Source organism: Mauremys reevesii, linkage group 2 (assembly GCF_016161935.1).
Source record: "Mauremys reevesii isolate NIE-2019 linkage group 2, ASM1616193v1, whole genome shotgun sequence".
NCBI lineage: Eukaryota > Metazoa > Chordata > Testudines > Geoemydidae > Mauremys > Mauremys reevesii.
In genome coordinates, this window is record NC_052624.1 from 27,615,736 (window position 1) to 27,629,652 (window position 13,917).

At 42.0% G+C, this 13,917-nt stretch overlaps 1 protein-coding gene across 13 annotated transcripts in view; it reads left to right on the forward strand.

The window, feature by feature from the left end:
* Positions 1–13,917, forward strand: part of CUL2 (cullin 2) — a 109,739-nt gene that overhangs the window by 34,644 nt on the left and 61,178 nt on the right. For all 13 annotated transcript variants that reach the window (XM_039523113.1, XM_039523106.1, XM_039523109.1 and 10 more), the window contains 2 exons: positions 9,517–9,622; positions 10,042–10,124. In XM_039523113.1, the coding sequence (XP_039379047.1) occupies positions 9,517–9,622; positions 10,042–10,124 (189 nt within the window). The remainder of the gene's footprint in view (positions 1–9,516; positions 9,623–10,041; positions 10,125–13,917) is intronic.

Genomic DNA, 13,917 nt, shown 5'->3' on the forward strand with positions numbered 1-13,917 from the left:
ACACGTAAGATCAGGGCCAGAGCAGTATTATGTTATCCTGTTCCCCTTGATGTTTACTATTGACTTTAAGCCTAAGGATCCTTCAAAATGTGAAACACATTTTTGTTGATCACTGATCTCTTCACTTGGAATGGAGCTGTGTCTTTAAGAAATCTGAAGTGTGCTGTGTTTTGCCTTCCAATGAAGTGCTCGCTCATTTGAATCAGAATAAGTAATAAAAGTTGCACAGCAAGATTTGCATTTTAGTTTGTGGTGATGAAAACTGACTATTACCCCTGTCTGTAGGTACCAAATCATAGTAAATACCTTTTACAATTATAGTACTTGTGAATAATCACTCATGCAATTTGCACAGCAGAAAAGAAAACTGCCGGGCTGAATATTCATACATGAGCTGAATGGGTCATACATATTGTCTAAATATACATGTGTAAGTCCAAAGATCAGTACAGATCCCTTAAATTGTGAGCCTCCTTTAAAAACGATACCCTCTACTTTCTTTTTAATGAGCTTGCACTGCTTTTTATTCCTGTTAATACTGAAGAGCCAATACAGCTTACACTGAGTGATCTAGATTCTGTTCCTCCTGTCTGTCATCAGAATTGTTTGCTTGATTCCGGTTACTTGCATACTGAGAGTACAATTTCAATACAGTGCAATTAAACAGATATAACTTGGGTCATGGAGCTTGCAGAACTTTCATTGTGCGAGAACTAGATAACCTAATTTGACTCTCTAAGCCCAGGCTTAATTTACAAGGCTAGCAGTTGGGAGCTGTGAGGATTCCTTTTAACATGCAAACTGGAATACATGGGACTTAGACTCAAACAGATTACTGGTGTAAACTGCCTCTATTGCTCTATGTAAAGCATCCATCTCATCTAACACAAGAATAAAAATCCAATGGCATCCTTTCTCAATACAGGCAAATGTTAATGTAGGATTGCAATTTTACTAAATGTTCTACAGTCACTAACCTAGTGTAGGAAGAAAATTGTGTATCTTTATGTACTCCTATCAATCACTTTAACATCTGAAAGTTAGCAATTCTTGACTAGGCAGAGGGCTAGTCAGATCATGAAACAAAATTTATAATCCTATAATCCATTTTTTAGAGTTGCTGTTCAGAGTATAATTACAATTTAGGAGTATGCAACATTTTTCTAACCTTATGTGAAATACTTATTTACTATTTTCAAATGCACAAAAAGATACTAAGCATGTCAAAGAAACAAGTAAGGACTCATATCTGCCCTTTAGAATTTACACAACAGGTGATGTCATGTTGTGGCTCACTGATGGATGGATAGAAAGAGGGGAGGCAAGGGCTAGGGCAGGGATCAGCAACCTGTCAGAAGTGGTGTGCCGAATCTTCATTTATTCACTCTAATTTAAGGTTTCGCGTGCCGGTAATACATGTTAACATTTTTAGAAGGTCTCTTTCTATAAGTCTATAATATATAACTAAACTACTGTTTGTAAAGTAAACAAGGCTTTTAAAATGTTTAAGAAGCTTCATTTAAAATTAAATTAAAATGCAGAGCCCCCCCAGACCCGGGCAGTGTGAGTGCCACTGAAAATCAGCTCGTGTGCCGCAGGTTGCCTACCCCTGGGCTAGGGGGTTGAGACAGTCAAACATGTTCCTATCCTGGCAGTTCTGTTATGTCAAGCTTTTTTATTACCATTTTACTTCTCTCAGGCAATAAGGCAGGAATGAGCAGATAAAACAAAATCCAGATGATGAATTGGATAAATCAGCCCAGATAGCAATACTTACAAAGAATCTGTTAAAACACATTCATTAGCAATGGATACAACAGTTAGATATGTAGATTTCCAAATATGCTTGCAAAACAATCAAAGAACTTGAATATGTATAGTTCTTCATGATCCAATTGCATGTAATTACAAATTGGCAAGATTGTGTACTATTGTTAAATGATCATTAAGCATACAACAGTTAGCATCATAAAGCAAAATTATGAGTCTCAGGTGTTTAAAGTGATATCCACTTGGTAACATCTTCCCACTTCTCTCCATCTTCCCACATCTCTTTGTGATCCCCCTACTTCCTAAAAAGAATGGTGCTAATTCATGTCTGCACATATTTGAGCTAAATGTATATACAATTTTAGGTTGAAGAGTAATAAAGTTAAATTCTGACACCTTGGATCTACATTAATAATGAGCAAATCCCATAACAGTAAAGCACAATAAATCCCTCACGAGGTCTTGCTTCTGTTTAAAGGGATAGTATCAGGTCAACTTTGGCCTATAAATTTCACTAAACAGATTACATAACCTGAGGCTAACAGAAGTATTTATATATTTAAAAAAAAAAAAAAAGCAAGTTTTTTAACTAACCCTGCCACCCACCTACTAGTTCCGTGCTGTTTACACAACACAAACTTTGCAGCACTGAGAAGCTGTAAGTGAAATGACTCCATTTTAACTTTTTTTTTTTTTAAACTATGTATTTGTATGTGATGTAAGTGGTTGTCAAACTTGCCCCATGTCCTCTAAAGCATTGGTTTGAGCTGGGGTGTGTATGTGTGGGGGTTTTTTTTGTTTTTTTTGTTTTTTGGTCAGTGATTGTCTTAGAAGTGTGCAATTATTTTCCACTGGAACTACTTTTGTAGTCATGAGAAAGTGGTTGTGTTGGTATTTTTAAGGAATCATTTTCTGTGGTACCCTGAAACTCTACTTCCCCTTTTTATTTCTTATGTTGCAACTTATTGATCTCAGTATCAGTCCAACTTTGCAATTAATCCCTTTATCAACACAGATTCAAAGATGTTGGCTGCTTTATTTCTTCTCAATCTGGTTTGGATCCGAGGTAGTGGTATAATTGGAATAATTAATAGAAATCTGGTGTTTGAAGTTTTGTATTGTCTCAATTTCTCAAATGTCCAGTCTTTTTGTAAGAACTGATCTAAGTAAAATATTTAACTAGGAAAAACAAAAGTCTGTGAGACAAGGGGCAGTCACAGACTTTTTTAAGACAAGACTATCATCATCATTCCTTCTGGCTGACCTTTTGCACAACACAGGCCAGAGAATTTTCGTTCAATAATTTCTACATTAAGACCATAACTCCTGGTTGAGGTAAAGCATGTGTCTTAGATCTCTAATCTTCATTTAAAAGACTTCAAGTGATGGAGAATCCATCAGACCTTGAATCATCCTTGTAGCTCTTTTCAGAACTCTTTCCAGTTTAACGTCTTTTTTGAATTGTGAATTCCAGAACTGGGTGGTGTATTTCAGTAAGTCTTGCTAATGCTATACATAAGAGGTAATGCCAGCTCCCTATTCCTACTCTCTGTCCCCCATCTGCTACATTCAGTGACCATGTTAGAGCCCTTTCAGCCATTTCACTGCGTTATGAGCTCATGCTCTGTTGGTTATCTACCATGACGTAGGTTAAGATTTGGTCATGGTTATTTTTAGTAAAAGTCACGGACGGGTCATGGGCAATAAACAAAAATTCACAGAAGCTGTGTGTCCTGTCTGTGACTTTTGCTGCTGCGGCTCCATTGTCTCCCAACCACCACAGTGGCAGGGGATATGGGGGGTTCCCCCTCTGCCCATGGCAGCTGGAAGCTGCAGGGGGGCCCTCCCTCCACCCATGGTGGCTGGGAGCTGCAGAGTGACCATATTTCCCAAAGAGAAAACGGGACACCCCAGTCGTTCACCCGAGGCGTCCCTGAGGCTGTCTCCCATCTCTGGAACCCTGAGGAGGGCCCCCTCAGGAGTCTGTCACCTGTCGCTGGAATCTTGCAGGGGGTCCCCTGTCGCTTGTTGCTGCTGTCATCTGTCACTGGAATCCTGCCAGGGCCCCTCTGGCTACCAGCTGAAGATTCCTGCAGCCTGTGTGGTTGAAGCAGAGAATGTCATGGAGTGTCTGGCAGTCACGGATTCCATAACATAAACATAGCCTTAACCATGACCTCCAAATGCTTTTACAGTCACTACTTTCTAGGATACAGTCATCCATTGTGTTCATGTTACCTACGTTCAAGTTTGGGATATCCAGAATATGTCGTATATTAGTTGGGTCAGGAAGCCTTCAAGTACAGGTTTAAATGTTTCTAAATAGGAAGGGTATTTTTAGTTGAGGTGTTCTGAATGCAGTGTTTTCCTTTATAGAGTTTTTGATGAATGCTAATTTTCTGTGTAAATGTAGGACAAAAGATGACACTTACACACATCATCACACTTCACTACACCTGAGGAATCTAAAATCTAGCAAAGTAAACGTTACCAGGCAGAGATAAATAAGAAAAGAGCACAGGTAGTGAGAAGTAAACTTAGGGTACGTCTACACTACCCGCCGGATCGGCAGGCAGTGATCGATCGATCAGGGAATGATTTATCGCATCTAGTGTAGACATGATAAATCGATCCCTGATCGCTTGGCTGTCGACTCCTGTACTCCACTGTGGCAAGAGGCAGAAGTGGAGTCGACGGGGGAGTGGCGGCAGTCGACCCTGCGCCGTGAGGACTCTATTGTTTTAGCTGAAGTTGCGTATCTTAGGTTGATTCCCCACCCCGCCCACCACACACACACACACACACAGTGTAGACCAGGCCTTAGAATTTAAAAAAAAACAAAAACCAAGAAGCAGGTATAGGCTTTGGTTTACAACATGTAATTTTAAAGTTGATGCTCTAATATTTGTCCATCACTTAGAAGTTATAAAACTGTATACACTATGTGCTGAGAATTATAGTCATAAATGTCAAAACAGTGTCTTTTGGAACAGGTCAGATCCAATTAATAATAATATTTTGTAATTACTGACTAAAATAATAAATCAAGCAATTGTTTCATATGCTGTATAAAAGTCATTAATATCTAGTAGCTAACGGGATAAGATCGTGTGATATTAAAATAAATATTAAAAAGTTCATTCTCATTTGTGTTATCAGAATTCTTTATGGCATTCCAGTGTGATGCTGTGACCGAAAGGACTAATGCAAGCCTTACACGTGTTGAGAGTTGAATCTGGAATTAAGAGTAGGGAGGTTGTGTTATCTCTGTATTTGGCACTGGTCTGACTGCTACTGTGGAATACTATCTCCAGGTCTGGTGTTGTGAAATTAAGAAAGATGTTGATAAATTGAAGAGGGGTCAGAGAAGAGCCACAAGAATTATTAAAAGATAGGAAAAAAAGCCTTATAGCAGGGGTTCTCAAACTGGGGGTCAGGACCCCTCAGGGTGTTAAGAGATTATTACATGAGGGGTCACAAGCTGTCAGCCTCCACCCCAAACCCCACTTTGCCTCCCACATTTATAATGGTGTTAAATATATTAAAGTGTTTTTAATTTATATTTGGCGCGGGGGGGAGGGGGGGAGAATCGCACTCAGAGTCTTGCTATGTGAAAGGAGTCACCAGTATAAAAGTTTGAGAACCACTGCCTTTATAGTGAAAGAATACAGAAGCTCAGTTTGTTTGTTAACCAAGGTAAGTACCTAAATGGTGAACAAAACTTTGGTAATGAGCTCTTCAGTCTAGCAGACAAAAGTGTAACAAGCTCCAATGGCTTGGAAGTTGGACATTTGACAAATTCAGGCTAGAAATAAGGCATACATTTTTAACTGTGAGGGTTATTCACCATATGCACATGAGATTGCTAGTTAGTAGCAAAGATTTTTAATACAGCTATTCAGGAATAGTACTCTATGATAGGTCTGTGACCTATTCTCCAGTGTTTTAAGAAAGGGGGGAGTTATCTAAGCAATTACAGACCTATTAGTCTAACCTCAATAGTGTGGAAGACTGTGGAACACATGATGAAAGAAAAAGAAAAAACTAATGGAGGTAAACGGCAAAGGGAATGTAATGCACCATGGGAACATGGGTTTACCAAGGGTAGATTGTGCCAGACTAACCTGATTTCCTTCTTTGAGAAAATAATTAATTTTTTTTTAAGGAAAATGCAATAATATAGTTGGACTTTAATAAAGCATTTGACATGGTACCAAATAGCAAATTTTTAGTTAAATTAGAGAAGATGGGGACTAGCACAAGAACTGTAGGTACATATGGAACTGGATAATGGAGAGAAGGCATGGGGTGGTGCTGAAAAGTGGAGGGAGGTTAGTAGTGGAGGGTTTCAGATTGGAGGGAGGTTACTGGAGGAGTTACTCAAGATCTTTCTTGGGATTAGTCTAGCTCAATATTTTTATTATTGACCTTGGCACAAAAAGTAGGAGTGTGCCAGTGAAATTTGCTGATACAAAGTTGGGAGTTATCAATACAGAGGAGGATCAAAATATTATACAGAAATATCTGGCAGACCTTGAAGACAGGAATGATGGGATTAAAGTCAATGGTAAAAAGTGCAAGGTCATGCACTAGGGTCTAATAATAAGTTCTGCTACAAGCTGTGGTCTCCTCAGTAGGAAATGATAGAGGAAGAGAGAGACCAGGGTGTGTGGGTTGATCATAGGATGATGATGATGATGATGAGCTACCAATGTGATAGAGCTGTGAAAAAGGCAAATGCGATCCTAGTATGTATCAGGTGAGGAATTTCCAATAGCGATAAAGAAGTATTAATGCCATTGTATAGGGCACTGGTAAGATCTCATGTGGAATACTATGTACAATTCTGGTCACCCATCTTTAAGAAAGATGAATTCAAACTGGAACAGGTGCAGAGAATAGCTACAAGAATGATCAAGAGAATGTAGGTTCTGTTTTAGGAGAGGAGACTGGAAGAGGTTGGCTTGGTTAGCCCAGTGATTCTCAACCTTTCCAGACTACTGCACCCCTTTCAGGAGTCTGATTTGTATACCCCAAGTTTCACCTCATTTTAAAACTATTTTCTTACAAAATCAGACATAAAAACACAAAAATGTGGCAGCACACTATTACTGAAAAATTGCTTATTCTCATTTTTACCATATAATTATAAAATAAATTAACTGGAATATAAATATTGTACTTATTTTGTTGTATAGTGTGTATATAGAGCAGTATAAACAAGTAATTGTGTGTATGAATTTTAATTTTTACTGACTTTGCTAATACTTTTTATGTAGCCTGCTGTAAAACAAGGCAAATATCTAGATGAGTTGATGTATCCCCTCCAGTGTGTTCTGGGGTGTGGTTTTTGCTGGGGTGGACCAGTGCTCTGAGGGAGTATCGAGCATGCTTCGCTGGCTGGTTCTTGCTCACATGATCAGGGCCTAACTGATTACCATATGTGGGGTCAGGAAGGAATGCTTCCCCCCGATAAAATTGGCAGTGACCTTGGAGGTTTTTCACTTTCCTCTGCAGCATAGGGTGACCAGATAGCAACTGTAAAAAAATGGGACGGGGGTGGAGGGTAATAGGTGCCTATATAAGAAAGTCCCAAAAAATGAGACTGTCCCTTTAAAACGGGACCTCTGGTCCCTACTGCAGCATGAAGTGCAGGTCACTTGCCAGGATTATCTGGGTATCTCTCTCTTCATGAATTCCCTGATAACTGATGTTGGATATTGATGTATCTTGATCCCTCCTGTCCCTCTGCTTGTGACACATAATAGTTTAGTCTCCTATGGGCTATAATACTTTGGTCTAATTTTGGTTGTTGGGTTTAGTATATAGGTGCTGGGGGGTGATGGTGGCGTGTAATATGCAAAAGGTCAGATTAGATGGTCTGATGCAGGCCTGCACAACTCGTAAAGCGGCGAGGGCCATATTACTCCAAAGAAAACAGCTGAGGGCCGAACTTACCCCGGCCCCACCAAACCCTCCCCCCAGCGCTGCCCAGCCCCCCGAAACATAACCCCGCCCAGCGCTGCCCACCCTACGAAAACAACCCTTCTCTCCCCCCCCGCCCCGCCCCGTGGAAACAAACCCTCCTTCCCCAGGGCTGCCTCGTTGAAACAACGGTATTGAACCTCGCTAATATGTTATAGCGGGCCCCTAAGATAGTATAATTAAAGTAAAAGAAAATGTCTTTTGCTAGAAGTAGAATAAGATCCTCCCCGCACTTTGTAATCAATTGCCCTGTTGAATGAATGAGGTGTGGATGAGGAAGGCGTGGAAGGCAGCACTTCCAGACAGCTGCAACCTTGGGAGGGGAAGGGAGCCAGACCAGATCAGTAGAACAGGTCAGCTACTGACTCATGGCTCGCCTTCTCAGTCCCCACCCCCACCGGGCTCGCCACTCACCCCGCCACTGCCCACCCACTCGCCTCCTCAGCCCCAGCCAGTGATGAGCTGCCAAAATCTAAACAAGTGGTTCCCTCCTCACCCCACAAGGGGGTCGTGACCTCCCAGAACCCTGCCCCATCCACCTCCTTCCCTGTCCCCTGACTGCCCCCCGCTGCCCCATCCAACCCCTCCTCTCATTCCTGATGGCCCCCTGGAACCCCTGCCCCATTCAACCACTCCTTCTCCCTGTCCCCTGACTGCCCCTGGAACCCCTGCCCCCCATCCAACCTCTCCCTCGTTCCTGATGGCCCCCCCGGGACCCTTGCCCCTATTCAACCCCCCTGTTCCCCACTCTCTGACCACCCCTACCCCTATCAACTCCCCGACCACCCCCTGAACTCCCCTGCCCTCTATCCAACCCCGCCCCCTTACCGTGCTGCCTGGAGGTGGCTGGCGACGCTACTGATGCACTGTTTGGCTGGCGGCAGGCCCTGCCACTGCCATGTAGCGCCTGGAGCACCGGGTCAGGCCGAGCTCACAGCCCCCCTGCTTCCTGTGAATCAGCTGTTCGCGCGGGAAGCCTAGGAGCGCAGAGAAGCGGTGTGGCGGCTTCGCGCTCAGGCCCAGGGAGACGGAGATGGAAGTCAGCTGGGGTGGGGGTGGGGGGGCCACCCGCGCCGCGCCGCGCCGCAGCAGGTAACCCGGGGAGCGCACAGGGGAACTGCTCCCCGGCCCAGCTCACCTGCATTCCGTCTCCCTGGGCCTGAGCACAAAGCTGCCGCACTGCTTCTCAACCCTCCTAGGCTTCCCACGCAAACAGCTGATTCGTGGGAAGCAGGGGCGGGGAGACGCGGGGCGGAACGTTCAGGGGAGGAGGAGGCAGAGGCAGAGCGACAGTGAGCTGGGGCCAGCTGCCCGCCCACCTGCCCCCCCACCCGCCACTGCCCGCCTGCTCGCTCGCTCACCTCCTCAGCCCCCCTCCCTCCCTCACCTGCCGCCGCGGGCCGTATGCTGTGCAGGCCTGGTCTGATGGGTCCCTTCTGCCCTTAAACTTTCACTCTATGACATTGGAACAACTTGGCAAGGGTTATGGCAATTTTCCATCACTGGCAATTTTAAAAAAACATTTGCTTTTTTTTTTTTTTTTTTTTTCCCATGTTGTAGTTAAAATTAGTTCAGGGAGGTCCAGTGGTCTTTTTGGTTTTCTAGAAAAGGTCTTATCTATGTAATAGTCACTTTCAAAGTCACCTGCTTTCTCACCTTCCACTAAGCTAAAGACGTGTGGTTACAAAGGTTATTGAAGTATTTAGCATCTCACTCAGTTTTATGCTCTGGGGGTTGATTAGAATGCTTTTGTTTCCATAGGTACCTCAACACACAGTTTATTAAGAAAAACAAATTAACTGAAGCTGATCTTCAGTATGGCTATGGAGGTGTGGATATAAGTGAACCACTGATGGAAATAGGAGAGGTAAGTACCCATGAAAGTAGATGTAAGAGGTAACCATAAAGTGTACATATAATTCAGCTGTGTTCTTTTAAATGTTGATTTTTACAATTGAAAATGTATACAATCTAAAAATATATAGCTTGACTTTCAGTGGGAGTATTGAGCACCTTGGAAAATCAGGTTAAAAAGTTTTATAGAGGACTTATCGGTTCCTTATCTTAAATAAGGTACAACCTGGGGGTGGGAGAAACACATGTAGGTGTGGATCTGTGTAAATATTGTTGATAAAGCAGATCTGGGATTTGTCAAACAAAAGAATTGAAAATGGAAACGAACATTGGGAAGGATGTTAATTCCTGCCCAAATCTCTCTTCAGTTTGTGGATTTTTAAACTGCATTTACTATGGGATAAGTTTTCTGTGATGTGTGTATCTTTACAGCTAGCACTTGATATGTGGAGGAAATTAATGATTGAGCCACTGCAGGGTATCCTCATTCGAATGCTCCTCCGAGAAATTAAAAAGTGAGTGCTTGTTTGTTTTCTATTAGTTAACAGTGTTTCTAACCTAGTCTAAATTTTTTTGTAATTGTTTGCTTGGAGAGGCCTGTGAATTCATTGGACTTTAGCTAGGCTGCTTTCTTATTTTAGTATAAACCAACTCTGAATGTGCTGCTATTACCTCATTAATGTGCCAAAAGCTTTAGCTGTCAAAAATATAAACCCTTCTGTTGCGATTTACTTGTGCAGAAAGAGAACCTGAGTTGAAAATTTTAATTCTCTATAGTTAGGCCTGGAAGAATTCGATGATTATTATTTATTTGAAATTCAGTTAATATCAATTTTTATTTTTAAGCTTTTTTTATTTATTATTTTCTTTAAATACATTCCAGTTTCACACTGCAGTTACAGGGGGGCTACTTGTGGCTACAGGACTGATGACACTGGATCCCTGCAGCTATGAGGTGCTCAGAAAGCTGTCATCTTGGCAGTGCAGAGTAGAAGCTCCTGGGGGAGGCCACCCCCTTGCTGCATGGCCCCTGGCTGGGGATGGCTCCCACACTCCCAGCTAGTGTGTGAATGAATGGGACCACGACAGTGGGGCTGCAGAGAGTTACCTGCACCACTATGGGGCTGGATTCCTGTAGGCGCAAAGTAGGTGGGACATCGTGCTTGCCGACTGTTACCAATGGACATTTTTTTTTCATCTGTTCCAATGTGTCAGGTGAAATAGATGTTAGATGGAGGACTAACAGTTCAAATCAAATCCTGCCAAGCCTAACTATAATCCAGAGGGAATGTTCTTTAGTACCTAACACTTGAGACTAGAACTCTGGTTTCTTTTCCTACTTCTAATGCTGAGTTGAAGAGAAACCTTGAGCTAGACACAGTGTTTGTGCCTCCCTTTATATATCTGTGTAATGGAGATTTTTACCTGCTGCTCCTTTCAACTGGATTTTATGAAAATGTGTTAAGGACTAATATTACATCCTTCTGAAACATTACTTCTGAAGCCTGTAATATACCTAATGTTTAGAGCTGCCTACGACCACTTCTTCTGGAGCTAATGTGGACAGTGATTCAAGGATAAATTGGATGTTAAGTAACGATAATCATATCTTAACTCTTTTGAGTCTGGTGAACAAGGGTCATAAGCATATTCCACTTAGCAATGCAGAAGTTTCTGTTTAGTTATACTAAGAACAAGCGGCCTGGATTCTCATCTTGACTGTTTATTAGCTGACCTAAATGTGAATGATACAACTGAGACAGAGGGCCTGATCAATGAAAATTAGGTATTTCGTAGGAAAAGGATGCTGACGCTTATTAGAGAGGGCTATTTATTGTCAACCATGAAGCAACACTTTCAAGAAGTATGAAAATGATCACATTCCTTCACTGTGGAGAGTTAGCTGATTATGGGCCTGATCCAAAGACTGTTGCAGTCAATGGAATGACTCCAATTGATTTCAGTGGGCTTTTGATCAGGCCTATAAGAGAGTGGGGCTGGTTGATTTTTAAAGAAACTTTGAAAGTGGTAAAAACTGTGTGCCTGTAGGGCTCTAAGCAGCATTATCGTCTAATGGCTAGACCTGATTTCCCTTTTCTGCTTTGCCACAGGCACTGCTGTATGACTTGGAGCAAGTAATTTCACATCTGTTCCTTAGTTTCTCCATCTGTGAAATAATGCAATTGACTTTCCTTTCCAAAGCAATTTATAATCTCTGCATGATGAAATGCACTATACAAGCGAGAACTGATTATTATTGTTACAAAAAATTATTTCTTTCAAGTACTGGACAGTATAGTGCTTGCTGTCAAACCTTTACAATTTTGCCTTTGCTGAACTAATATTACAGTAGTATTTGTGCTGTCTTCCGTGATTAGTACAAGCAATATTGCCAGCAATTAGTATTATGGCAAAGAACAATTGTGAGGATTTTAGTGGCAACTGCAGTAGCTGTCTTAGAATCAAGTTTAGCAGTGCAGGGATTGCACCATATCTTTGTAGGAAGAAAAAGTATTAAATTGCATCTCATACGGAAATATCTGAAGTAACAAATATTACATGAAGTGAATAGAACATTGAACTACATAAACTAAATTATATGCACAATTTTCATATACAGTACTCAGTACTCATAGAAGTAAAATCTGCTTCATGCAATTATTTCTACGTGTTTTGTGGTATTTTTCAAAAACATATCAGTAAGTAGAATGGGAGTTATACCTTTTATAACTGGAACTTTTAATGCATAACACAGTATAAAATTAGTGCATAAATATAGCCCAGAATCATGAGTGATGTGGAGAAAGTGGATAAGGAAAAGTTATTTACTTATTCCCATAATACAAGAACTAGAGGCCACCAAATGAAATTAATGGGCAGCAGGTTTAAAGCAAATAAAAGGAAGTTCTTCTTCACACAGCGCACAGTCAATTTGTGGAACTCCTTACCTGAGGAGTTTGTGAAGGCTAGGATTATAACAGCGTTTAAAAGAGAACTGGATAAATTCATGGTGGTTAAGTCCATAAATGGCTATTAGCCAGGATGGGTAAGGAATGGTGTCCCTAGCCTCTGTCTGTCAGAGGATGGAGATGGATGGCAGGAGAGAGATCACTTGATCATTGCCTGTTAGGTTCACTCCCTCTGGGGCACCTGGTATTGGCCACTGTCGGTAGACAGGATACTGGGCTAGATGGACCTTTGGTCTGACCCGGTACGGCCATTCTTATGCTCTTATGGATGAGGACTGATAGATCATATAGAGAGAGATCGCTTCGTGAAAAGCGTTCAGCCGCAGGTGATATGATGTTTTTCTCTTTTATCATTTTCCTGTGTGAGTTCATTCGAGACTCTCCTGATTGCCTTTCTGGTTTTACCCACACAGTAGTTATTGGGCCATGTAGTGCACTGGATGAGATAAACCACACATTGTGTTCGGTATCTGTAGGAACCATAGGTCTTGAAAGGTGAGATATGTGGGGTGCTGATCATAGTAGCAGTGAAGATATGTCTTCAGGTTTTGCATCTGTTGTTTTGGCAGGGTGTTGTGACACTTTGAGTTAGTGTGTTCCTCAGAGTACCATCTTTGCTACCAGGGACATCATTTCCTTAGATACCAGAATCCCTAACAGTGACGGCATGGGTGCCTGTTTCAGATATTTACAAGACAATGGACAGTCCTCAGATACCTACCCAAAAAACACATGCCAAACTCATCCATTTTACATTCAACAACAAACACTGAGTCAAACTACTATAGGTACTAGGATGGCTCCTGAATATACCAACCTCTTCATGGGCCACCTTGAAGAATTACTGCACAAATGCACCACAAAACCTGAGATTCAATATTTTCATCCTCTGCACAGCCAGCCACTCAGATACCACAGAATATGCTCTGAGGAGGAAGTCTGGGATATATACCTTAACATACTCAAAATCGCCTTCACCCAACAAAGACACTCCACCAGAAAAGTAGATCACATCATGTAATGGGCCAAATACCCCAAGAGAACCTACTTCAATACAGAAATAAATCCCGCGCCTCCCTTCCCCCCCCCCCCCGCCCAAAACCACACACCCATAGTTGTCACCTACCATTCCACACTGGAACCCATGTGAGGTATTATTGAACAACTCCAGCCCATACTCAATGGGGACCCTGTCCTGAACAAAATCTTTCCTGAACCCCCTCTTCTGGGCTTCAAACAACCTGCCAACCTCTCCAAACTCATCAGAAGCAAGTTCCCCACAGACCAGGACACACCAACTTGAAGTGGCACCAGATCTTGCCAAAACAACAGATGCAAA